The 27759-nt window shown below is 41.7% G+C and overlaps 2 protein-coding genes across 14 annotated transcripts in view; one reads left to right on the top strand and one right to left on the bottom strand.

The window, feature by feature from the left end:
• The window catches only part of sh2b3 (SH2B adaptor protein 3), a 57497-nt gene extending 50930 nt beyond the window's left edge, over window positions 1-6567 (top strand). For all 4 annotated transcript variants that reach the window (XM_020593798.1, XM_020593797.1, XM_020593800.1 and 1 more), the window contains exon 8: window positions 1063-6567. In XM_020593798.1, coding sequence (XP_020449454.1) covers window positions 1063-1427 — 365 coding nt within the window. In that variant the 3' untranslated portion in view covers window positions 1428-6567. The remainder of the gene's footprint in view (window positions 1-1062) is intronic.
• Window positions 6568-7980: 1413 nt separating this feature from the next.
• The window catches only part of atxn2 (ataxin 2), a 27539-nt gene continuing 7760 nt past the window's right edge, over window positions 7981-27759 (bottom strand). For 3 of the 10 annotated variants that reach the window (XM_020593913.1, XM_020593915.1, XM_020593920.1), the window contains 19 exons: window positions 27323-27447; window positions 26832-26923; window positions 26412-26600; window positions 24434-24606; window positions 23068-23316; window positions 21716-21901; window positions 21152-21331; window positions 20885-20992; window positions 19532-19581; window positions 19059-19405; window positions 18838-18901; window positions 18585-18728; window positions 17905-17922; window positions 17187-17259; window positions 16034-16227; window positions 15491-15617; window positions 15168-15374; window positions 14494-14705; window positions 7981-8193 (listed from right to left, as the gene is read on the bottom strand). In XM_020593913.1, the coding sequence (XP_020449569.1) occupies window positions 7996-8193; window positions 14494-14705; window positions 15168-15374; window positions 15491-15617; window positions 16034-16227; window positions 17187-17259; window positions 17905-17922; window positions 18585-18728; window positions 18838-18901; window positions 19059-19405; window positions 19532-19581; window positions 20885-20992; window positions 21152-21331; window positions 21716-21901; window positions 23068-23316; window positions 24434-24606; window positions 26412-26600; window positions 26832-26923; window positions 27323-27447 (2936 nt within the window). In that variant the 3' untranslated portion in view covers window positions 7981-7995. The remainder of the gene's footprint in view (window positions 8194-14493; window positions 14706-15167; window positions 15375-15490; window positions 15618-16033; window positions 16228-17186; window positions 17260-17904; window positions 17923-18584; window positions 18729-18837; window positions 18902-19058; window positions 19406-19531; window positions 19582-20884; window positions 20993-21151; window positions 21332-21715; window positions 21902-23067; window positions 23317-24433; window positions 24607-26411; window positions 26601-26831; window positions 26924-27322; window positions 27448-27759) is intronic. The other 7 variants (XM_020593914.1, XM_020593923.1, XM_020593916.1 and 4 more) reach the window with 6 other exon arrangements.

Raw genomic sequence — 27759 nt, 5'->3', positions numbered from 1 at the left:
TTTTTGGCTGAGGTGGAAAATCATGATGTACATGTGACCTAAACAGGCGACAAACAGCGGCAGGTAAAGACATCAGCTCTGTGTGAAGTGATAAGGAGGCTGTAATACAACGACTAAATACCATTTGTTCTGTTTTCTTTACATCATTTCTCACATGGTTGGTGCTGTGGCCTTGCATTCTGTGATGGTGAAATTGTCCCAGGGTGGAGAATCAGCTCCACCTGCTGCTTACTGACAGGAACAACTCCTTATTTTTGCAGCAGTGGATGGAAAAGTGCATTTATTTGTGTTCTTTTATTGTCTTTTTTTTTAAATTCAGTACAAATTTGCACTACATTTGGGTGGAAACCTGGTTATTGCTGAGATCTGGGAACGTGGTGACGTTGCTGCAACAAACTGCAGCAGTCGGAGGATCAGCGGTTCCCAACCTGTGGATTAGAGTCACTTGACTGGGTCACAGGATAAATCTGCGAAGCAATGCAGTAATGAACAGTACATAGTATGAGACAAATTTTTAATGAGTTTTGATAATCCTTTTTTTCTTGAGCTATTAAATAGTTTTACATTTTATAAGAATTTTTCAAATTAATACACTTAAACATTATGACACAACTCATGGGCATACAGATATTTCTATGTTTTAAGGGGTCACAAAGACAAAAATGTCACACTGTACCACTGTATGTGGGAGTAGAAGGTGAAAATATGAAATGTCACTTTGTATTCTGCATTGCAAAAAAAAAAAAACCTGTGTGCACAACAATGGCAAATACAGTAAACATAAGTTTGAGCTAGGAAGCTGGTCTGTAAACCTGGTGGATGCTTACATCTGACAATTTGAGTAATAATTTTACAGTTCACCTATTTTCCTCTTTAGAGTAAGTTTCCAGATGTTGGTAATTATGCTTTCAATTCTAATGATGACCAAAACTATACAAATAAGATTGAGAATGACCCTATATTGAGTTGAATGCTGTGCTGTAATGGTAAGCAGGTGCACAGCAGAAATCCAAAGGAGTCTGAATTTTTGCTTGATGTTTTCTTTTTTTCTTTCTCTCTCAGGTCAGCTCTCAGGCTCTCTCCTGGTGCCTTTCTCCCTTCACCGGTGGAGTTCTGAGCCCAGTTTGGCTCACTGCAGCTTGGCTCGCAGCTCTAGTCAGCCCCCCTCCTCCTGCTCCAGCACCACTTCCAATCCCAGCTCTGTTTCCCAGCAGGCAAACCACCCATTCTCTCGCACCAACCCTGTCCCTGACCCTCCTCCGTCAGCCCCTTCTTCTCTGCGTCGAAGTGAATCAGTAGGGAGGAGGCCTCTGCTTCGCCACCCCAACCCCCACACTCCCATCATCCCTCAGCGTGACTCGGACTATGAGCTGGAACCCGAGCGGGGCCGTAAGCGGGCAATAGACAACCAGTACATGTTGCTCTGACCCACTGAGCCAGACACTTCCATAGCCTCTGAAAGACGGTCGTCGCCTGTGAAGCCAACATGCTCACACCCTCGATCGTACAGACACATTTTGCTACTCCCATCCAGCTTCGGGTGCGTGGGTGACACACTCTGACCCGACTATAGCAGACTCATGAACTTGAGTGAACAAGTCTTTGCTAAATGAATGCAGAGCAATGTGTATGTCAGTACACATGCAGTCGGTGTCTGAGCTGGGTGTGTGTTCATCAGTCAGACCCTCGCAGCCTCCAAACCGAGTGTCCACAGTGAATGTATTTTTGGGAGTTTTATAGTTGTGTTAATGACGATGATGATTCGTGTTTTATGATTGTCGAGGTTCAGTGTGAGAGAGGGAGAGCCACGTGTCTGTCCTCGAGCCCAGGCAAAAATATTTCTGTTCTGGTGAATTTATAGGCGTGTGCTCGGTTTAACGTCTTCAGCTCTTAACCTGAAATAGTGGGAAAGCACTGATTAAATCAAGTGCTCTTTTAAATATTTAAAAGGTGTTTCCAGTTCCCAGTGTGGAGCAAACTGCTACATGTTTCTGTGAACACAAACAAACAAGCACTCTACTGTAGAGTGTAATTATACATTATTATATGTTGAAGTGCACATCGCTTTCAGTGCACTTTGGAAACAGTATTTTTTCTATACATGTTCTTTTGTACAAAAATGAAAAATATACAGTAAAAAGGAGAAACCTTGGTTAGAGTCAGGAAGGAAAGCTTTTCCTAGGAACCTGTCAAGCACCTCCTCCACTCCTTCAGGCCTTCACTGAAGCAGTCACAGAGAACCACAGAAATGATTCAAGATCAGCTTTTATCAGCACAGTTTTTAGCCAAAGAAGGGGGAAACTCGTCACTGCTCGTGGTATGTGTCCATTGCGTGTGTCGGATAAATGAAAGTGTAAGTTCATCAGCTTGGTTGTGCTGATCTCAGTCTGGTACAGTATTCACCTGGGTCTGAGTGAATTTGTGTCCCAGTACTCACCACAAAGGCATTGTGTGTGTGTGCAAAATTATCATTGTCTCAGAATTCATTTCTGCCACAAAAACAGAGAAAATGGAAGGATGTGATCACAGTAGACCTGAACAGTGGTTGATAGATATTACCATGTAAGTTTGTAACACTTACAAATTAACACAGTAATAATAAGTAATTTGTCCTGATACTTGCTAAGAGTTTCACATCAGAAGTACATACATACATAAATTAGGGATGTCCCGATCCAGTTTTTTTTTTTTTTGCCCCGATACGAATCCAGATCCTTTTAATATTGTACCGATTCCATTAGAATATTTATATTTACCTTCAGTAAGTGTTCATAAAATATCTGGATCAGGTCCTGGTTCCAAAATAGTACAGTTAGTCTTAAATTATTGACATGAATAAAAGAGTAACAGGGAGCTTGACAACACACTTGTGTATAATCCAAGCAGCAAACACACTGGAGTGATTAATATAGCAGCTTATCGGTTGTGTGACGCGTGTCTCAAAAACGCAACTCGGTCTGCTCAAATAGAGGACTGCAGTTCTACATACGGATCAGAATTGGATCAGGTTTTTAGTGGCCGATGCTGATCCTGTTGGCAACAATATCGGATCGGGACATCTCTTATGATATGCTATGACAGGTGTGACAGAAGAGCCAACATCATTGGCTACTATAGATTGTCTTTTGTCCCAGTGGCGACACAGATGAGACAAAGTGCATCTGTGGGACAATAAAAGTACTTAAAACAAATTTTATTCAGTGTTAAATTGGTAATAGAATATTAATTATACTAAAATGATTCAACTCTATTTTATTGCTTTTGTGGCATAAATAGTATTCTGTGAAGAAAATCGCATTTGGCAAACCAAGGTGTGCATGTACATACACACACACACGAGCATTCAAGAGAGGATGTAAAACTTGAAAGGCTTCACTCCAAAGAGCATGAGAGGGTGAAACAGACAAAGGAGAGTAGGAAGTAAATCTGTGTCAGCCGAAATAATTAGCCATATCATGTCCTCTCAGGTCATGTGGATTCTCAAAACAAGTGAGGGTCCAAGTACTGGAAACTTCAAACCAGGGTTTCAAATGCTTGAAACCTTCTTCAAAAAAAGTCTTGTTATGGTTTGATAATCTAGCATTAAACCCTTAATGGGCTCTTAAATGTAGATGTGATGCAACTCGAGAACTGACGCTGAAAATTGTACTGGTGCCTCTATAGAAATTCACATTTATTTTCTTACAACTTTAGACAAATCCTGATTCTGGGAGCAGCATCACGTCACCGACTCTACCTTGTACACATAGCATTAATTATATTTCATAGTACTTTCTAGAGATCTTCACCACAGCAGCCAATAGAAGAAATGAGGGACTGTGAAAATTATATATTTTTAGACTAGACATATTTTTTAATAGAACCTCCATGTTTTTTAAGAAAGGGCTTTTGGGGGTGGGGGTTGGGGGTGTTCAATTAGCAAAGCTTTATCCTTTGAACGTGACCAAATGTGCCGTGAGATGTTAAAGCGGTCAGACACCATTCCTCAGTGTAGCTGGTCTTTGCTCGCTGGCTCCATGTTTCTGTGCCCTTTAATAGGATTTTATGATTAATCACTAATTTGCGGTGCCTTGAGAGGTTTGTCATTTTGCCTTTAAAGGTTTAAACCATCAGTTTAAAGCTCCATATACATGAAATGGCACCGACAACTATGGCCACCTTGTGTACTCGCGCTCTCTTGTGTTTGTTGTTCACATTGAGAGCCGCTGTACCAGAGTCAAATTCCTCATGTGTCTGACACACCTGGCCAATAAAGCTGATTCTGATTCTCCAGAATGTACATCACTCAACTCAGGTGTGAATTTTATTGTCCAGAGCTGGTTTACTAGGTTTTGTTAAAGGATTTTTTACAGAAAAATACCACATAGATTTTTACCAAAGGTCTGCTTCCCCTCAAAAGCATCCAAAGACCTGATGTGTAACCCAGACTAATCCAAACCTTACGGTGATGATAAATGATGAGCCTGTGGCCGGGTTAGATTTTTTTGTTCAATCTTTTGAACCGTGTCTCTCCTCCCAACCCAGAAACTTTCAGAAGCCTTTTGTTGTTTTGGAAAACAGATGCAGAAAGTCCCATAAACAATGATCAGTTCACATAAAGGTAGTAGAAGTATTTTCTCAAAGATTAAATACCAAATTTTCTGTAACTTTTTTTTTTAAATAACTGAAGTTTTACTTGCCTTTTGGGAAAAATTGTGCTCGATTTGTCTTCTAACCTTGCTTTAACACTAACTTTAGCAGTTGATTTTAAGATTTACAGTCAGTGATCCTGTGCTTACTATTGGGTTTAGACCAGATTTCTGTCACTCTGCTCTCATCATTGTAGTTCCCTGGTTTTCTTCTCCCCAAGAGAAACGCATAAATGTATCTTCATTTCTTCATGAATGTGACCAGGGTAAATCTGCTGTGATTACTCCACTTGTTACACAATAAGTCAGCTTTGTCTACCACAGGAACAATTTTACAATGGTTGTGTAGTGCTCTTAATGTGCCATCATGTTTAAGACTGACAACATTGAAGTGTTTATAAGGGGAACAAAACAAGGATGTTTTTGGCAAAAGTACCGTTGGCCTTCCTGCCTTTATGGCCCGAGTCCAAACAAATTCCTCGTCACCTCTGGTTTATTTCCGCTAAAAGAAAAAACTGTAACAATATTTAAGGTGGTGATCAGCCCCCTCTCTTAATTGCTTGTTTTTAAGAGAGAATGACTGTGCCTTTGCCAGAAAGCTGCTGTTGCTTTTCCCCTTTTAGAAAGATCAGTGTGATGTGGTGCACAACTTCTGTAGTGCAGTATCTGAGATGCCCAGTGCTTCACATGCACAGAGCAGAGGCTTCTGGATGTTTGAGTTCAGGTATTGCACCTGCACAATGTTTGGTAAATTGTTAACAAATAGAACTTAGGCTGTGTTTTTAACCAGGGCTGCCCCAAGTTCCTACTGCTTTAGGGCATCTAGATTTGTTTCATGGTTCCCTCCCGTTTGCTTCCAGAACCGAGTTAATACCAGAAAAGATCCATGTGTACCTCAGGTCTATTTAATCCAGGTGCATTTGCTTCAGTAACTAGGGGTGTGCGACATTGACAAAAAATATTTCTATATCTTTTGGGATTTCGTCGATAACGATAAGCGGATGATTTTTTTTTTTTTTTTTGCATCATATAAAAATGTCTTTGTCTTACTAGGTCGCGCTTCTTAATAGCATATTAATTGTTGCTTACTAAAGATTTTATTGGAGACATTTCATGCACTGAGTTACTTAAAACTGAAGCGTTCAAGAACAATACACTGAAACTGATTTTTGCAGAACGATCCCACTAAAGTTGGCCAAGTGTGTTTCTCCTGTGGTGGACAGCTGACTCCGGAAGCTTTTCGCATTCTCCGTATTCCGTGCAGTGGTTAGTACACACGCACACGATGAAACAAGCTGTCAAGTCTTTATTAATGGCAACCGATTTCCGACATGGGTTGCACATTGCTTTTATTTCCCCCAACATCTGTCTTGCAAAGCCAGAATACCTCCGTGTAAGTCAGGATGATCCACGTCTATAGCAATTAACTTAACGACGTATATTGCGAAGCCTTTGCTGTCTGGCCACTCATTTGTAACTTAACTAATGCATTTTTTTTTTTACTATCTTAACTTGGTGAGGTTGCCTACATGCAGTGTGCACTCTGAATGCGCATGCGCAGAAGTCTATCAGGTCACCCTACAGGACGCTGGGACGGTGTGGACTTTTATTTTTGTAGAGCGAGTGATGTACTCTAACACCAGCTGACACATCGTTACAACTACAAATAGGACATTATCGCACACCCCTACCAGTATCCGCGTTAGTCTCCCAGCTATGCTTGTTTTAAAATGTACCGTTGATGAATGTAATGTGTTCTCAATACTGTTCATCCTATTTAAGTTGGCACTGTAAAACATTCCAGGTAAACATCCCCTCACCAACTGATTAAAACCACCACAGCCAGTTTTTACATCCTTTACATTATAAGCATTTAAATTATATCAAATATATATCAACTGTATATTTGACTTTTTGTAAAATAAATCTAACCCCAAAAAGGGCCCACGTGACCAGTGTGTGTTTGTAATGGGTGCTGCCCTCCACCGTGCCTGAGACTCCTGCAGTGGACGTTGGACCACCTGCCCTTTGCAAAAGGGCTACAGGACCAAACATTCAGAGGTGGAATAAGATGCAGTTAAAAACACCAGAAAGACGTGGTATGAGGATCTCTGAGCTACAACTATGTTAGTATGGGATTTAGTCCCAGGTTGCTGTTAAGTTTGGTTTGGTAAATCTCAGAAAATAGTAAAAATGTCCATTATAAAATGACTCAAGATTGAGTAGATTAGATTTAGTAATTCTTTCAGCTGTTAAAAAAAAAAAAAAAACCCTCTGCATTTGACTGTCAATGCTTGGACCTCCATAACTTGTGTACCTTTCAGCCCCTCCGAGTTCTACTACCAATAGTAATATTACTACTAAATGTGAATGTTTTGTCTGTGATGATCGCTTGTGTCAGAGTAATTACCATTTGTACTATTGTAACTGATGTTGAGACTGTAAGGTTTAAAATATTCATTTTCAGCTGTGCACAAATACAAAATTACGTATGTGTGGCAGCAGGATGGTGGACGTGGGACCGACTGAGGAACTGTGATGCCCAGCAGCGACACAAGATGTAAAACCCACAATACAATCACAGTAAGCCATTCAGTTTTTAAAACTTTTTATTATTTTTAAATTTTTTTGCTCATTTTTAAATTATTTATATTATCTACAAAGTAAAAGTTTTAACTTAAAAGTTAGGTAAGGGTCAGGTGAGAAGTGGGATCTGATCCCAGATTTTGCAGACAAAATACAAGTTCCAGTTGGATTTTCTTCTCCACTTTCTCTGATTAGTGGCATTCTCTTGTTTCTAACTTGGCAAGCTGACTCAACTTGCAAATTGGGACCCCTGAAAGTGTGTGTAGGTGTTCTGTTTCTGTGTGCATGTCTGGAGAACTCTGAACAGGGGCAGTCTTGTTGGTTAAAACTCTCTAGCTCATTAAAACATGTCACCGCATCAACCTGTTAACATTCTCTTATTGCCTAGTTTGGGAGGGAGGGAAGAGAAAAGCTGATGAGAAGCATGTCTGGTGAGGATGAGGAAAGAGAGGAGAGGGAGGGCTCTCATTCTCTTCATTGCCTGGTTATGAAGGCTCTGGTTGAGAAGCATGTCAGAGTGGGACCCTTGTCTTGTTGGAACCCTCCATCTACAGCTGCTGCTGGGAGGTGGTAGTGGTGGGAAGAGAGAAGTGGGGGGGGGGGACAGAAAGTTAATGGATTTAGAGACAGTCCGCAGTTACAGAATAAAGAATTTGGTATGAGCAGAATTTGGACACCTAAATGAGAACATGCCAGTATAAACAGGCTAATCTTTCAGATCTACATTCTTTACAGGGAAAACACTGCATCTATATTCTTAACTCCACCCCACAGCAGTGTGCTACTTAATAAGATAAACATACCTACCTTGTGCAAGGTAGGAGAAATGTGTAGTGGAGGAAACGGGGATCGGGTTAAGGGCAGTCTGGGCCATGGTTGGCTGAGGACCCCCTGGAGGACCCTGAGTAGCCATCAGCATCATTGGGGGGTGGGTGGGTGCTGGATGGTGAGACTGCATTATACCAGACTGCATATGGGCCTAGATGCGAGACAGAGTGTGTAAAAGTGAGAGCCCGAGTGTGACAGAACACACTCAAGTTAAACAGCATAGTGCTGACAGGAGCAACAGGAAGCAACCTGAGAACTACACTTTGATTTTGGAGGGAGCAAGTGAAAATTGCAAAAACAGTTGTACAATGTGACTAACCAGAATAATCCAGGTTTTTAGTATATTTTTTATTGCTACATGGCAAACAAGTTACCAGTAGGTGCAGTAGATTCTCAGAAAGCAAACAAGACCCAGCATTCATGATATGCACGCTCTTAAGGCTGTGCAATTGGGCAATTAGTTGAAAGGGGTGTGTTCAAAAAAATAGCAGTGTCTGCCTTTGACTGTACAAACACAAAACTATTTTGTACAAACGTTTTTGTTTCTAGGATTTAGCAATCCTGTGAATCACTAAACTAATATTTAGTTGTATGACCACAGTTTTTTATAACTGCTTCACATCTGTGTGGCATGGAGTCAACCAACTTGTGGCACCTTTCAGCTGTTATTACACTCCATGATTCTTTAACAACATTCCACAATTCATTTACATTTCTTGGTTTTGCTTCAGAAACAGCATTTTTGATATCACCCCACAAGTTCTCGATTGGATTAAGGTCCGGGGATTGGGCTGGCCACTCCATAACATTAATTTTGTTGGTTTGGAACCAAGACTTTGCTCGTTTACTAGTGTGTTTGGGGTCATTGTCTTGTTGAAACAACCATTTCAAGGGCATGTCCTCTTCAGCATAAGGCAACATGACCTCTTCAAGTATTTTGACATATGCAAACTGATCCATGATCCCTGGTATGCGATAAATAGGCCCAACACCATAGTAGGAGAAACATGCCCATATCATGATGCTTGCACCACCATGCTTCACTGTCTTCACTGTGTACTGTGGCTTGAATTCAGAGTTTGGGGGTCGTCTCACAAACTGTCTGTGGCCCTTGGACCCAAAAAGAACAATTTTACTCTCATCAGTCCACAAAATGTTTCTCCATTTCTCTTTAGGCCAGTTGATGTGTTCTTTGGCAAATTGTAACCTCTTCTGCACGTGCCTTTTTTTTTAACAGAGGGACTTTGCGGGGGATTCTTGAAAATAGATTAGCTTCACACAGACGTCTTCTAACTGTCACAGTACTTACAGGTAACTCCAGACTGTCTTTGATCATCCTGGAGCTGATCATTGGCTGGGCCTTTGCCATTCTGGTTATTCTTCGATCCATTTTGATGGTTGTCTTCCGTTTTCTTCCACGTCTCTCTGGTTTTGCTCTCCATTTTCAGGCATTGGAGATCATTTTAGCTGAACAGCCTATAATTTTTTGCACCTCTTTATAGGTTTTCCCCTCTCCAATCAACTTTTTAATCAAAGTACGCTGTTCTTCTGAACAATGTCTTGAACGACGCATTTTCCTCAGGCTTTCAAATGCATGTTTAACAAGTGCTGGCTTCATCCTTAAATAGGGGCCACCTGATTCACACCTGTTATTTCACAAAATTGATGACCTCACTGATTGAATGCCACACTGCTATTTTTTTGAACACACCCCTTTCAACTAATTGCCCAATTGCACAGCCTTAAGAGCGTGCATATCATGAATGCTGGGTCTTGTTTGCTTTCTGAGAATCTACTGCAGCTACTGGAACTTGTTTGCCATGTAGCAATAAAAAATATACTAAAAACCTGGATTATTCTGGTTAGTCACATTGTACTGCTATTATTTTGAACAATACTGTATTAAAAAGAACTTATAAGCGAACGGGTGCTTTAGTCGGGCTTCGCCAGGGAGGAAGATGGACTCCACTCCCGTCTATCCACCAAGCAAATCTCCGCTCCCTAGCCAACAAAATGTATGAAATCCTTCACATCAACAGGACTAACCCTGACATTGCACGCTCCACTGCCTTATGGTTGAGACCTGGCTCAGCGACTCCATAGCGGACAGCACAATGCAACAAATAGCAGGCTTAAAGGTGTACAGAGCGGATCATGTAACGGAGCTGTCCAGGAAAACAAGAGGAGGTGGAATATGTCTCTATGTAAATGAAGGTTGGTGCACAGATGTCACAGTACTACAGAGGACATGTAACACAGACTTAGAGACTCTTTATCAACTGCAAACCCTTCTACTCTCCCCGAGAATTTTCAAGCTTCATCCTGATTGGTGTCTATTTAAAACTGAACGCCCACACCAGCGCACTACAGCTCCTGGTCGATCTGATAACCGGTGTAGAACTGGAACATCCTGATTCCCCACGCATTGTTCTAGGGGACTTTAACAGAGCAAATCTCACCCAAGAACTGTCTAAATACATGCAGCACGTCACCTGTCCCACCAGGGACAAAAATCACACTGGACCACTGCTACACAGCAATAAAACACGCCTATCGCTCTGTCCCCCGCACAGCCCTCGGATGCTCTGATCACTGTATTGTTAGGTATTTTTTAGTCAGATAGAAATTGGTTAGATACTTGTTGTATTAGAAATGTTTAGTGGAGACAGGATGTCTAGTTGAAATGCTTAGTCATTCTCATGAGTTTTGCAGGGTGCATATGGCCAAGGATAACTAGGTAGAAAAGTTTGATTGTCAGCAGGCAGGATGATTGTTATTATTATGATATGTTAGACTGTAATTGTAATCATAATATTTTCTTATGTGTAATGTCATGACATGTCCCTGAATGTCCTGTATGTTCTTAGATACACACCACTTAATCAACACTCACACACATTGATTTGCTCCATGTTTTGACTACTGCTACGGTCAGCTGTAAAGCTGACATATCAGGTGACGCCACGGTTTGACGTCCCTGTGTAGAATGGGGCTAGCCCAACCGAAGTGATAAATGTATAGGCCTATTGTGGTTCAGGGTCTTTCATTCTTCATCTGCCTGCGCGCAGTATTGGAGGTGGAAGATACCTGGACATGTAATGTTAATTTTACCTGTGATTCTTTGAATAAACCAGCACGTTTTTTTTTTATATATCCAAGTGGTCCGCTTCGTCTCTGAGTTCCACTGGTTAAAAGAACCGAAAAAAAGCTTTCAGTATGGTCCACCTTATTCCAACATACAGGCAGAAACTTAAAGTTGCAAAGCCTGTGGTGAAAACAGTGAAGAATGCACAGACTGGAGTGCATTTGAGGCTGCAGCTACAGACCTGGACGAACTCACTGACATCTTACATCAGCTTTTGTGAGGATGTGTGTGTGCCCAACAAGTCCTTCTGCACATACTACAACAACAACAACAACAACAACAACAACAACAACAACAACAAGCCCTGGTTTACAGAGCAGCCTCAAAAGCATCACTGGCTATAAGAAACCATCCCGCCTGGTGAGGGGAGCCATCAACTAGCAGATGACCTGATTGTGTTCTACTGCAGGTTTGACAGTCAACACTCCCCACCTCAGTCCCAGCAGCTGCTCCCCCGACAATCACCACCCTCCCCTCAAGCCCCCCACCTCTAACGATCTGTGAAAAGGATGTGCGTGGCCTCTTTAAAAGACAATATCAGAAAGGCACCAGGCCCAGATGGTGTGACCCCTTCCTGCCTGAAAGTGTGCACTGATCAGCTGGCCCCCCATCATCAGACTCATCTGCAACAGGTCACTGGAGCTATGTGAAGTCCCCTCCTGCTTCAAACACTCAAAAGGTGCAAACCCCCATCAGTGGACTGAACAACTACAGACTTGACATCTGTAGTTATGAAGTCCCTTGAAAGACTGGTGTTCGCCCACCTGAAGGACATCGTCAACCCCCTGCAGTTTGCTTACCGGGCAAACAGGTCAGTGGACAATGTGGTCAACATAGCAACACCTTGACTCCCCAGGGACCTATGCACAGGCCCTCTTTGTGGACTTCAGCTCAGCATTCAACACCATCATCCCGGACATGTTCCACTCCAAACTGACCCAGCTCACTGTGCCTGCCCCCACCTGTCAGTGGATTACTAGCTTTCTGACAGACAGGAAGCAGCAGGTGAGGCTGGGGAAAACCACATCTGGCACCCGGACAATAAGCACAGGTGCCCCCCAGGGATGTGTGCTCTCCCCTCTGCTGTTTTCACTCTACACCAATGACTGCATCTCGAAGGACCCCTCTGTCAAGCTCCTAAACATTGCAGATGACACAACAGTCACTGGTCTCATCCGAGACGATGACGAGTCAGCCTACAGACGGGAGGTTGAGCAACTGGTCCTGTGGTGTAGCCACAACAACCTGGAGTTGAACACACTCAAAACAGTGGAGATGACAGTGGACTTCAGGAAGATCTGTTTGAACTCCTCCCCTCTGGATGGCGTTACAGGTCACTGTGCACAAAGACGACCAGGCACAAGGACAGTTTCTTCCCCCGGGTCGTCACTCTGATTAACACTTAACCCACGACAGTATAACTAGACAATAACCCTCAGTGCAATACCGGTAAATATACATTGTACAAATACTCCATACAGTACTCCATTTTTATTCTATTTTTATCTCATTTCCTAATGAACCCTCCTTTGTTTGTTTGCATTGTTTGCTGCTTGTTTATTTTGTTATACTACACATCCTTATGTTGGTATATTGCTTACTTGCCCCTTGCATGGGGATATGTACATGCACAGTGAGAGCCACTGTACCAGAGTCAAATTCCTCAGTTCAACACAACTGGCCAATAAAGCTGATTCTGATTCTTATTTAATCAAACTCACTCATTCGTTTCAGCACTTGCAATAGATCTGTTTGCAGCAGCCTCTGACAGTTATTTGTCTTGTCTGTTGTCTCTGCATTTCAGCCATTCCCCGAGTGTGTTTTGTGGTAGAAGGGTTTGTTTCAATGCAGCATTGCATGTGGTGCAGAACAGCTTACTTTGTGCAGAAGTTCAAGGAATTGTGTAGCCTAATTATTTTTGGTATTTATTTGCAAATTATGGTGGAAAATAAGTATTTGGCCACCTACAAACAAGCATGATTTCTGGCTCTCACAGACCTGTAACTTCTTCTTTAAGAGACTCTGTCCTCCACTCGTTACCTGTATTAATGGCACCTGTTTGAACTTGTTATCAGTATAAAAGACACCTGTCCACAACCTCAAACAGTCTCACTCCAAACTCCACTATGGCCAAGACCAAAGAGCTGTCGAAGGACACCAGAAACAAAATTGTAGACCAGCACCAGGCTGGGAAGACTGAATCTGCAATAGGCAAGCAGCTTGGTGGGAGCAATTATTAGAAAATGGAAGACATACAAGACCACTGATGATCTCCCTCGATCTGGGGCTCCACACAAGATCTCACCCCGTGGGGTCAAAATGATCACAAGAGCGGTGAGCAAAAATCCCAGAACCACATGGGGGGACCTAGTGAATGACCTGCAGAGAGCTGGGACCAAAGTAACAAAGGCTACCATCAGTAACACACTACGCCGCCAGGGACTCAAATCCTGCAGTGCCAGACGTGTCACCCTGCTTAAGCCAGTACATGTCTGGGCCCGTCTGAAGTTTGCTAGAGAGCATTTGGATGATCCAGAAGAGGATTGGGAGAATGTCATATGGTCAGATGAAACCAAAGTAGAGCTTTTTGGTAAAAACTCAACTCGTCGTGTTTGGAGGACAAAGAATGCTGAGTTGCATCCAAAGAACACCATACCTACTGTGAAGCATGGGGGTGGAAACATCATGCTTTGGGGCTGTTTTTCTGCAAAGGGACCAGGACAACTGATCCGTGTAAAGGAAAGAATGAATGGGGCCATGTATAGAAAACCTTTGGAGGAAGTTGAAAGTCCGTGTTGCCCAGCGACAGGCCCAAAACATCACTGCTCTAGAGGAGATCTGCATGGAGGAATGGGCCAAAATACCAGCAACAGTGTGTGAAAACCTTGTGAAGACTTACAGAAAACATTTGACCTCTGTCATTTCCAACAAAGGGTATATAACAAAGTATTGAGATGAACTTTTGGTATTGACCAAATACTTATTTTCCACCATAATTTGCAAATAAATTCTTTAAAAATCAGACAGTGATTTTCTGGATTTGTTTTTCCTCATTCTGTCTCTCATAGTTGAAGTATACCTATGATGTAAATTACAGGCCTCTCTCATCTTTTTAAGTGGGAGAACTTGGACAATTGGTGGCTGACTAAATACTTTTTTGCCCCACTATATGAGTCACACTGCATCTTCACAGCCTGCCACAAAGAAACAAACTGACTTATGACAACCTTTTGCATTCCTCTTACAACTGAAACCATTTATATCCACAGCTAGATCAAGTGAGAGCAACTGCAGGTTCTAACCTACCTGCTGCACATGTGCCATGTGGTTGGGGTTGTATCCATGTTGCACCTGCTGTGGGTGGATATAGACAGTCTGCTGGGCAGAAGGGAATGATGCCTGGGGAGATTGAGGGTTGGGACCCGGGGTCATGGAGGGGGGCGTGTGGGCCAAGGCTGAGTACATCTGCTGCTGTGGGGGCTGGTTGGCCAGGTGGAGGGCCTGAGCTGCTGCCACCGCTACATAAGGCAAGTAAAAACACAGTACATGCTGCATTTGAAAATATTTCTGTGCAAATTCTCATTCATCCAGGTCATAGTAAGCTGAAAAAAATGTAGAAAAAAAATCATCTGGACTTGGTTTTTAGGTAGAACTAGGTCAGCAGGACTATAACGACTCAGTTGTTAGGGGACATTGATGGCCACCAAAGGACTGGAACCCGCACAATATCAGTCATTAGGGGACACTGTTGGCTGTCGAAGAACTGAAACACCACCCAGGGGGTTAAATACCTCCTGCTCACCACCAGTCGGACAGAACTTATGAAGCCTCTTGGATGTGAGGTGAAACATCTTCTACCTAAAACCAAGTCCAGATGATTTTTTTCAACTTTTTTTTTTCTTCAGCATTTGAAAATATTCCATGGCACAGTGACATGTACTGGGATTGAAAACAAGCCTTAAAGAAAATCGGATTCCAACCTTTAATGTATTCACCTGCTGCTGCCTGTGGGAGCTGTGGGTGCTGCACTGGGCTGGCAGCTGGGTGGCTAGGAGGACCTCCATGCTGTGGGGGACCACCCTGCTGGGCTTGGCCTGTAGGTGTGGCAGAGGGTTGGGGGTGCTGTGGGTGAGGGTGCAAGGTGGCACTAGGGTGTGGGTACTGCTGAGGCATTGGCCCTGGAGACACTGAGAGACATGAATCAGTTTTATAAAGAATGAAAAGTATTAAACCCATACACCTAACTTTGCCTGTACAGTGTAGCCTGTTGCATGCACACAAACTGGGCAGTGGGCTAACGTACCATACATAGTGTGTGTCTGCTCTGGGTACTGTGAGGTTGAGGATGAGACGAGGCTGGGTTGGCCATGTGTGGGAGGCGCCATCATCCTGGCACTGCCCTGCATTACTGGACTGAACACATGCTGTGCCTGGAGGACAGACAGAAAGCTGCAAATTATTCAATAATGAAAATGATTGTTTACTTGCAGCCGTATTAAAAACAGTCACATGCTAAAAGCAGGCATCGAACACTTGATCTGATCAGATTTACTAATTTGAATTAATATTAGTATTTTATTAAGGCAAAGTTCTTTGTGGCTGCTTGTGTTTAAAAAAAAAGTAACATTTAAGCAGGTCAGCATCTCTTCCATTTCTCAAAGTAAGATGCAGGAAAGTAACCGCAAGAATCTGCCAGACACATGGCTGACTATTAAAACATGGTACCAGAGTAACTGTAATAGTTTCAGATGGCTCCTAGTAGAGGAGCCTCCAGGGATGAGCACTGCTGAAGAAGTTACTAAAGGCTCTATTGTTCTGACAGTGGTAGTGGCCAAGAAAATCATACCTGGGACTGGTAGTGTGGCATCTGTTGAACCAGTGGCTGACTGGTGAACTGCTGCGGGCTGCAGGTGAAGTACTGGGCAGAGTACACAGGGCTCTGTGCTACAATAGGCGGTCCTGCTGCCGTCGCTGGGTGCATCATAGTGGGTGTGCCTGGCGGATGGTGTTGGTCTGATCTCTGTTGGGGCATGCTGGGTACTGGCAAGTCATGTTAAGAGATTACATGGGGAAGAAGCTTTGTTTAACAGCTTATAAATTTGAACTAAACGAAATCATGAGGTACTTTCAGACCAAACGGTTCTAGCAACTTAGCTATAGGGAGTACCCCACTGGGGAGCTCCCCCAGGAACTATGCACCTTCACAGGATTTTTTCTGTTTGCATTCACACTGACAGTAGGAACACTGAAGTGACATAACACTAAGCTGACGACTGTTAGCAATTAGCCAACAAGCTCACAAGACTTGACAAATAGCGATGTTACATTACCGGCCAGTATTTTCTTTAAATGTTGCTAATGGTAATTATATAAGGAGCAAGGTGAGCAAGGTGGACTGCACTGTAGGTTGGCGGTGTGTAGTAACATGTACTATTACTGTATTGCTCCTTCTACATGTGTGGACACCATACTGCCACTAACATTGGGTTCCTGCCATACGTCGAGTATGGCTATTTCTTTTTTTTTCTTTTAACATGTGTAGGTTTTGACTGTGCATGTTCCATTGCACACCTACACAGCAAAACTATTTTGCTATGGAATTGTAACATTTTTTTTCAATTAGTGAACAATTGACATTTCCTGTCAGGCTCAAGGAGTTGTAGACATAATTCTGTGGCAGTAAGAACTTTTCAGACTTTTTCCATAGCATTCATTGATCTGTAATTCGTGACTGCCCTTCCCTTCCCGTTCCTAGCCTAGCAAAATTACAGCTACAGAAACTTATAAAGCAACTTTCTTAATGTAAGGAACAGTGTTTCCTGATTTTTAAAGAGAAAATCAGCTGTAATGAATACGCAAAGATCTTAATTATGAATATGTAAAGGTTCTCAGATATAATACAGTATTTCTAATTTATTTAGGAAGACAAAGACAGAGAAACAGAGAGAGTGCAAGACAGAGACAAGAGGGAAATGAGAGAAAACAGAGGTTATTCTCACCTTTACCTGGTCTGTAGGGTTTAGACTGGCTGACCGTCATATGTGGCATTGGAACCTGGTACATAGCTGGAGACTGAAAAGACCAGGGAATGAGGATAGTAGATGAAAAAACACGTTTATACTCAATGTTCTCAGGCATCTCAGCATCATTTCACCAAGAATGAAAACTAGCCTTTAACTAAAAGCAGGTCAATTTTTGCTTATTGGTGTGGGAGTATTTTTAATACCCACATGCAGGGCTGGACTCCAACTATTCACATTTAAAATGACATTTTACTAACAGACCCCTGCCCCAGTACACACACACACACACAAATACCATAAACTTGTGCGTGTGAGATGGGAATTATCTCTTACTTGGGGCCACATGCATTTTCTATGGCTTTCTATCATTGGGCAGAAATAGGTGTTTTCCAACTGACTATAACCCAAACACTGCTTTTCTTGTTTTTTATTTAACTCCTTCACAATATACACCATGCATTTCTACTGCAAACAGTATTGCGGGGCTTAAACTCTTATTAGCTCACAGCCATTTTGGTAAACAGATGAAGCCAATATAAATTAAAATGAATCCATCTGCCATGACAGTTTAAAATGAATTGCAATAAGAAGTTGGCAAACCAACATCTGTGGCATTAATTCAACAAGCAAGCAAAACATCTCACTGATTGGGCTTAAAGGACTTAAAATAGAAATCTTAGAAAAATTCACAAACCTTCCATATTATGCTTTTCTAATGGAGCAAGAGAGAGAGGAGGAGGGGGAGACAAGAAAAAAAAAAACACTCTTTAGTTGTTCACCAAGGTATTCTATTGTTTAAACGTGTCTGATGTTGGATCACCAAGTTTTTCTTAAAGCAACACAGGAAAATACAGATTTATAGCTACAAATGTAAAAGCAAAAATGCTTTGAGAACTAAATATATTTTTAGATCATATTGTATAGAAATTCCATATATGCTCTCTTTTCCTTTAAAGTGACTAAGCTTGTTATCCCAAATTATTACCTAAAACATTTTTCATTTAAATAATTCACCAAACTATCAGTCAAATAACAGGATGATGACGAAGAAAATAGTGATGAATATGTTCCTCATATTAAGGTGTTAAAGGAAAACAAATTTACATAAAAATATATGAGATGTGTCCTAAGAAATAATAAATATGGAGAAAATCATTATGGCATGTATTAGAGATTAATCAAAGGCCAAAAAGGAATGAAAAATAACAAATGGGGACAAATATAAGCATACATGTTGCGAGATCTCATGGTGATGGATGTTAAACTGTTTTAATTTTTTAAAACTCATCTCATATAATGCTTGGGGTGATCAGCACAGAAACAAATACAACTCTCACCCTACTGGATATTTGAGCATGCAGGTGTGTGTCTCACCTGCACTCCAGGGCTGACTGGTGTGAGGGGATACATCTGGGGGAAGCAAACTGTCTGGCCATAGAGAGTCGGCTGCTGGACCACGATGGAGGGGCTAGGCTGGCCCTGAGGCCGGGGGGGTGTTGGGGTGTTGGCTGGTTTGGGCTGATGAAGTACATAAAATGAGAGTGAGCGAGAGTGAGAGAGCATTAGAAAATCTGTTTACAAAAAAAATCTCAGTCTGAGCTTTATGACAGCAGCAGGACATACTGACCTGTGTAGTGAACCGAGGTTTGAACTCATTGGCATTTGGGTTCAGGGTTGATTTTCTCACTTGACTGAGGAAAACAAACAGTGAAGAAGTTAAGATTTGAAGGGTCAGTTTTCCATGATGATATGTTTCTTATCACTTGTTGATAAGAAACATACCACTACACTTTTAAAATCCTTTAAAAACATTTGCAGTCTCTCCAGCATACTATTACTTCCACTCACTCTTGTACTGCCTCTTTTTTCTCCTCCTTCTCTTCTTGCTTGGGTCCACTGAATGTGGATGTGGCTGTCGTCTGAACCCCCTGTGATGTCACATCCAGTGCCTCCCTCTTGTAGTCTGAGGCTGAAGGAGATGGGGACAGTGCAGCTGGGCTGCCAGGCTTACTGGTGTTTGTGGTGGTGGATGGAGCAGGGGCAACAGCAGAAATCATTACAACACCCTCTTCAGTGCCCTCCCGCCCCACTGTGGAGGCTTTGTCCAGGGGAAGGTCTCTAGGCTTGTCTGCTGAATCTCTGGGAGGCTTGGTCAACATCTGGTCAGAAGGGTCTGGGTTTGAAGTAGACTGCAACTGGAAGAAGGAAGATGAAAAGAAGATTAGAAGAGGCAAAAACAAGCTCTGATACAGGCTCAAACATGAGGTTAGCTACAGCAGAATTTCAGCATTTTTATACCATCTGAATGAATAAATACTTACCCTAAAATCTTCACTAAATTTCTTTAAAGTATCTATTTGTTTCCTGTGGTCTGGTGCCATAGAAGGGGAGTAGAAAGAGACAGACAAAGTTGAAGGTTTCAGTCATTCACAAATGGATTCAGATTATGTAAATATTTCTGGGACAGCACAAAAAACTAAATTATATTATAACAGCTAAATAAATAAAACCAAGTGAGAAGCAAGTGTCTCAGTGACTGGTCTCTCAAAATCGTCACAGAACTCTACAGCTGTGTTTTTTTGAAGTGTGATGATACACTATATTGGATTCATGAGAATGAGACAATTTTTAAGAAATCTTCATTGGCCAAATATATGACTGGAAAAAGTGTTTTATTCAATTGAAAGTCCAAATGCAAAACAATGGAGGTGCATTTTGAAATGTTTTAACTAATCATCTTGTAATGATGTCACTTCAGTTCTACTTTGAGTATGAATTATATGCAGTAGAAGACAATATGCAAGCACTGTAAAAGGTTTTGTAACAAACTCAACTGACTGGCTCTCCTGTATGATTTCATATGAATCTCTTCAAACCTTATAACTGTAGACTGAGTTTGAGAGGGGTGAAAACACACAGCCGTCTCCATTCATTTTATGGAGGACTGCGTTCACCACAGCCAGCACCAGCACCGAAGGGGGCTCTGGCAAAATGGCACAACCCCATGCAGCGAAAAAGTTGGATCCAGTTCAACTTTCACATAGTGCTGGTATGTTCGCGAAAAATCCGACTAATGAATGGCGCGTGGGTAGGAACGAAGGGATCCGAGTCTTCCCTGAGAGCCGTTCTTTTTAAAGTTGTAAATAAATTTCTCTGAGTGCCCTACATCCAAAAAGTGATTTCTCTCACATGCATGCAGTAGTGGTTAACCAAGAGTGACTGAAGAGAGGAGCACTAGCAAGAACAAAGCAGTGAATCAGGGAACTACAATGTTACTTTCTGACTTATTTGTTCTAAAGTACAAATAAACAGGGCTACACCTCCACACAACCATACTGGAAGGATTTTAGGAGAGTGCAGCCAAAGCTACACTTCATCCTCTTAATCTCCTGTGACCTGGTGCTCTGCGAGTGTGTGCCAGAACTATTTCACTGCACTGAACAATGACATCATCCAGCAAAGGCCAGAGTTTGCGCACCAAAACACCACCATGCAATTTTGTTAGTACTGGATGCTAAACGGTGTTTTCTATCTAACAGTGCAGACATACTGTTGGTACAATCTGCTGCTCTGGTTCTATTATGTACTGATATCATAAGACAGCTTTTGCCTCAAGAAATATCATCACGTTTTAATATCATGAGATCTCACCACACCCTTATTATCAACTATACCTTTACAGACTGGTCGAGTGATAGTGGGTGAGCTGTCCAAGGGCTTGATGTTCTCCTTGTTTGCTGTGGGAGACGTCTGTCTTGTCTCCTGAACACGACACTCTTTTGCTATAAAGAAAGGAAATATTCTCACTTTACTCCCAGCATCAATGCAGCGCTCGAATTTGAGAATAGTGTTTCTGGTTGTGACAGAACATCAAAGCCAAGAACAGAGAAATCAAGAATTCCACACAGCTCAATGAAAGTGTAGGTCAACTTCAAGTTTACCGTCTCCTGAAGGAGAGGTGACCATGTTGGGGGCAGGGCTAGCAGCAGTAGGAGAGGATGCTGACGTTGGTGTCACAGCAGTTTCCACAGGAGCTGTTCCTGTCTGTGGTGATGGGAGGGAGGACGAGCCAGGGGAAGCTCCACCCATATTATTCTGTCGGGGGGAGCGAGGTCTGTGAGCTGATGTGAAAAAGAAAAAATGATATTTTGGTAATCATAAAATGTAACTTTTTTTAAAAGTCTCCCAAACCAAATTTACTCACTTTGATTTAGTGGCCATCATCAGTGGACAAGTACACAAAAGGGAAAGTGTTTGCACTGATCATATAATAAGGTGTTTTTCCATGATACTGCAACATGGGAAATGTTGATAAAATCCTTTAAATGCTCATTCACAACAATGCAAGGTGCTTCAAAACCTAACATCCGCTGACACTAGCCCATAATGTTCTATCTCCTGTGTAGATACATTCCACTGAGCAATATCTTAGTGTTGTAAGTGTTCATTCCGTCTATTCTGTTTTATGTAAGGAAAGTTCTTTATAAAGAAAAAAAGTATTCTACCTCCACTAACTACAGAGGACCATGTCCCTCCAGAGGAACTGTTCCTGGTTGGTGGAGTCAACGGGACATCTCCAGGGGCAGTGTGGGAAATTAAGTCTACTCCTGGAGGGACGCCAGAGGTCCGGCAGGGTGGCACTCTGTGAGCACGAGGTGTCCTCTGGGATTTCGGAGACATTCTGGGTGGACCTGTAGATAAAAAACAGACAGATGGAGACAGACAGAACTCTGAACAAACAGTGGAGGTGTGGTAAACACACTGAACAGCCTGATTTCCTGCCATCCTGCTGTTAATGTGTCTGAAGCTTATCTGTTTATCTCAAAAGCATTTAAAATTCAAACATCGCAATCTAAAGTTTAAATATCACTTCATACAACAATGTTATTTGGTGACAAACAAGTTAGTGGAGAAATCGCAGATCCTGTAAAGTGACCAAACACACCACACTTTCCAAACCAAAACCAGGAGGTGGTAAAAACATGTTTTTAAATAATTCACTGCTCAGCAGAGTTTGTGCAGTTATGTGAACAGTGCCCGTCTCTCAGGAGCTAGCCCAATGCATAACTGGTATTTGTCTTAACACTGATTATTGGGTCATTTCATGAATAAATAGATTGCTTAAAGTTTGAAGTATGCTTGAAAATGAAGACAATACAACCCTCTGCTCCTAATTTTAGGATAATGGAAAACAGCATTGCTGGTGTTTTAAAATAACAAATTAAACTTAATTCAGGAGTAACTTAGTACCCTTGTTTGTTTACCTCAAGTGGTGGATGTTCTCACCTTCCTGCAATAGTGCAGTCATTACACCTCTAGCCACCAGCAATTTAACAATGCTTTTGGTCTGATGAAAGTAAAGAGCCACATAGTGTTAAAAAATTTAAAAAAAATAAAAAAAGAATTCCTATAGAGTCCTCCCAGAATGGATGCCAGGACCAACTGATGTTTTAAATAGTGTATCCACATTCATTCCTTTTAACTACTCTGAGAATGTTTTCAGAAACTGATGCCTAGAAAGAAAGTACAGAACACACAGTAGTGCACCCACATGCCAAGGTGAAACTGCCTGATGCACTGACAAAGGATCAGTTTTGATATTACTCTCCTCAAAATTTCCATTTGTGTGGAAACTGCAAATCTGACCCCAAATCAGTCCAAAGAAGCACTTTCACCTATTTGTGTTGTTCCACACTAGACCTGGGCAAATTTATTTTTGAAAGTAGTTTCCTCATGAATTCTTACAACACTTCAAAACAGCTTTCAATGTGATTAGGAATGCCAGTTCCATACTGAGATTAATCCATCCACCTTCAACTCATACTTTTGCCCAGGTCTACTCCACTGATGTGGGTACCTTCTGAAGACATGCGTTTGGGCAGAGTAGAGGCCGGCGATGTGGGCCCATGGTGGGAAAACGAGGATGAGGAGGAGGGATAGGAGGGGTGGGATGAATGAGAGGGAGGCCTGGAAGGACGAGAAGGGGGTCTGGAGGGTGGTCTGGTGGGCGTGGATGCCCGAGGAGGCAGGGAGGAGGGGCCAGACTGGTAACGAGAGGGGGGGCGAGAGGAAGGAGACTGACAGGGTGAGGGCCAATGGGATGTACCTAAAACAGGGAGGGACAGATGATCAACAGCAGATGACAACCAGTTAAAATGGTGAAAATAAAAGGTATAGCAGGAATAGAAATGGGGGAGATTAATAAACATAAGGAAGGGCAAGGCAGGAATTAAGTGATTTAACTGTCATAAGTAAAACATGATAAATACACAAGGAACTAACAGCAACAATACATATGAACATCAAAGACTCTAAACCTAAATTATTGTGGGGCTCTGAAGATTTATGACAACATGGCCTGACACCCCCCTCTTTGGGGCCAAATAATGGGTAAACCTCATTTAACTCGTATACTGAGCTTCCATATGAAGCACATTTAATTGTGTATTATTGACTGTTAATGCTAGCACTAGCTAGTGACTGCTGTGAATAGCATGAGCAAGCTAACATGAGGGCATAGTAGAAGCCTGACTGGTTTGTTGAAATGAATACTAAAACAGGTTTCTGATGCAGTATAAAAAGAAGCAGACCTTTGGCTAATTATCTGGTGAACTATTTGAAATGTTTGGCAAGTTATTTTACATGTTTGGTGAAATGTTTGCTAGTGCTAGTGACTGTTTGGGCCCAACTCCATGAAACACCAGTTAGTGAGAGGGTGCCAACCTGATGACCCTGTAGACTTGCCTTTACTCCTGCACCCACACAGAACTTGTGTTGGTGATAATCTAGTCACAGACTCGCTGGAATTGTTAAAAGTCTTCTTTTGTTAGTCAATCTTGGTAGAACAATGGCAGTGGTTGGACACTAGAGCAAACCCAGCTCTCAGAGGTGACTGCCAATACAAGCCAGCTGGGCCAGCCACTGCTTAACCTGAGCAAATACAATGCAGATGCTGCATGATAAACCACTTATCTGCTCTTTGCTTGGGTGGGTGAGGATGGGGTTCAGGGATGCTTTGTGTTAAGGGTAGGTTAGGTCTGGAAAATGGTGTTGCTTATTGTGCAGCTCTGAAGATTTATGATGACTGCTACTATTGTAGTAGTTTTCCATTCACAGTGGGTCACTCACTATACTAACCAGCTCACTGACTAACCTGTGTGAATTCTGTATATACAGCGTACCAAGAAACACCATAGGTTTTCACATGATGCATTAAACCGTACCTCCGTTAACCACCCTTTGGTCAGCCCCGGAGCTGGGACTGTAGTCATGAGGTCCTGGTCGGGGAGTTGAGGGTCCAACTGAGCCCTGAGCCAGACGAGGTGAGTTTTGACGTCCGGGCCCCCAAGACATCACCTCCCTGTTCCTCTGACTTGGAGGAATGTATTTATTCTCTCTACACACATGTAAATAAACAACACAGGCAGATGGTTCAGTAAAATATATACAAAACAACTGTCAACATACAAAGTAGAAGAATTAATTCTACACTATTAAATTCTACTAAGAACTTAGCATAAATTTGCATGCCTTTTTAATTACAAATGAAGCATTTGTTCTGGAACAGCTACTGTCAACTTAGTGAATTTGCTGAAACTACTTTGTCTCCCTTTAAAGCTAAAAATTCTTCTCAAGCCTGTGACTGAGCCTTTCTACTGCAGACTCAAGCAATACGTACACAAAGCATCAGGGACAGGTTCTGATAGCTGGCTCCTTAAAATACCAAATGTGGTTTAGCTTTAGGGCCAGATAATCTTTTATCAGACCTTTCTTTAACATCCTCTGTTTAGTCTGTCAGGAATCTCTATCTGACATTCAAACATTGGACAAAAAAAAGACAATATGTGATAAGTCAGTGACACTACTGTAAACAAATATGGCAGGACAGCTTAAACATTCTGAAGTCAGTGGTCAATGAAAATGCCAAAATATTTGCAGGAGTGTGCACAAAACAAAAGGGGGATGACAAGACCTTTGTTTAAATATTTATTTGCCATCTAACGGGTTAGAGGAAGAACGTCTGGCACTGAAAAAGATTCAGTGACCCATAACAGTGTGTTCGCCTTCAGGTAACATCAAGTACATGGAGCATGCACAACAGTAATTTTGTTAATTGCTATTCACTGAATGAACCACTGCTAGTTTTACTGTCATTGTTTACTTCAGTGTCTATGGCTTCTGGACCTGCAACACCAGCCCCCAATGAGGAGCAAAATGAGTGAGGATAGGATCAATGAATGTTGTACAGCAATGATAAAATATATATAGTGAAAGGTCAGCACAGCAGAATGTCTGGGACTGAGGACCAGTGGCTGATTACTGTAGTTACTATTAGTGTTGGTGTCGTGCTTGTCTGGTGATTGGTCCCTAAATCAAAAATAAAAATTACCAAGTGTGTAATAAAAACACTCAATTATTAAATGTTGACATTTTTTGTTACACAGAAAAGTGTACATTTGTTTGGTTCTGCACTGAGTGAAATAAACAGTACACTTTTTAAACTAAAACTACAAGTAGATTCTAACACTGTATGTACTTGGCAGGATTTAAATCTCCTACAAAAACAATTCTGCATGAAATGTAAGACATGCTAATATAAAGAAAATGAAAATGAGTCCATGGCATGATTTTCTGTGTTTTCTGACTTATCTACAAAGTTACAACAATGAGTTATCACCTTAAACGTGACTAAAAGCTAAAAAAAAAACAAGGTGTACTTATGTTGTTGTATTTCTATGCAGAAGCAACTCGGTTTATACAAGTCTTGTGAACTCTCGCTGATGAGATTTTTTTCCCCAACTATGTAAAGTGTTACACAATAGTTTACAGATTTCCTTGAATGGAATGCCTGGCACTAGAAATCAGATATGTAAAGTGTGCACACAAATGTATATAACATGTCCCTTTCCAGTTCTTCCTTAATGAAGCCATAGAAGAATTCAGCAATACCAGATGATCAAATTTGGAGTCACTACATGCACATGTTGTGACTTGTAAACAAAAAAAAACAAAACAAATCAGAATGAATATATTAATAATTTACAAAAAAACTAAACATGAATCTGTCATCAAGTTTGCAAATATTAAGAGGAAAGCTGCTGACTCAGTTGGTTGCTAGCCCAACTCCATGGCCACTGTGTATGCACATTTAATATTTATATATGAAATAATTGTTTTTTTTTTGTGTGTGTGTCGTCTTACCTACTAAGCATGTGATTCTCCCTTTCCCCTCGTACCACAGCAGTATATTTCTCCTCCTCAGAGCGGTCATCATTCTCCAGGGCCACACGAGCCTTGTATGTCGCACTGGCCTCAATTTCCTCTGCCAGCTGGGCAGCACGTGCTTCCCTCTTGAGGAATTCTTCTGAGTTATCCCGCTCCAGAGGAACCCTGAGAAACAAGCTCCGGTCAGACAAGGACAGCAACTTTTTATTTTTGCCATGTGAGGTCTCATTTAAACAAAATTAAAAGCATGACTTTTTTTTGTCCAATGTTTGAATGTCAGTGCAAGTGTGACATGTAGATTAGTTACATACAGTCAAACATGCTAAAAAAGTGAACATATTTTAACAAAATAAACACTTTGAACAAAGTGAAGTGACTTATGAACACTGAGCTTACGTATATGTAGACAGGCTGCTGTCATATGTAGATAAAACTCCATACTTCTCCTCATTGTACTTGAACATGTCATTGGGGTCCCACCCATTTGACTGACGTAAGACGAGAAGAGCACAGAAAGAGACATTTTCATAAAAGGTCTATAAACAATATACTGCATATAGCAACCTCTGTTAAATTAAATATAACCATACAAGGAATTAACAGCAACAATACATATGAACAGCCCAGACTCTAAACCTAAATTACCACTCTTACTGTTGTTTTCCAGTCACAGTGGGTCACTCACTATACTGACCAGCTCACTCACTAACCAGGGTGAATTTTGCATGTACAGCATACCGATGCAATAGGTTTTCACAGCTGGGCACCTTGCAGACGTATGACTATTGACATGTGTAAACAGTGATGTGTCTTGGCTCTCCATATGTTCAGATCGCTGAGACACCATTTTAATACCAAGTTTAAAAAGGGCCTTTGTGTTTTCTTACCACATCAATATCCAGAGACTCGAGGCTACCAGAGTTGTGAGTCTCTCCTCCATCCCAGGGCTCTAGATCTTTCTCTTTATGCTCGCCATTGATCCTGCTGCTCACTGCTGCATCTGTGAAGTTGTCTGCAACATATACAATGAAAACAGTCCCCTAAGAATGTATTCAGACCCATTACTTTTGCATAATTTAAATGGACACACTTGCCATTTTTGCCCATCAATGTACACTTAATAAACAATCATTCAGTTCAGCACTTTGTAGAAATCATTACGGCAGCAATTACAGCTTTGAGTCTTCTTGGGTAAGCTTTGCAGACCTGAATTTGGGCAGTGTATCCCATTCTTCCTGGCAGATCCTCTGAACATCTGTCACAAGTTCCATCTCAAGATCCACTTTGACATTATGATTACTTACCGAGTGTACATTAATGGATA

This window comes from Monopterus albus, unplaced genomic scaffold, assembly GCF_001952655.1.
Source record: "Monopterus albus unplaced genomic scaffold, M_albus_1.0 scaffold20.1, whole genome shotgun sequence".
In the NCBI taxonomy this organism is placed as follows: Eukaryota; Metazoa; Chordata; class Actinopteri; order Synbranchiformes; family Synbranchidae; genus Monopterus; species Monopterus albus.
The sequence above is the reverse complement of the archived record's forward strand: the minus strand, read 5'-3'. Positions and strand labels throughout refer to the sequence as shown.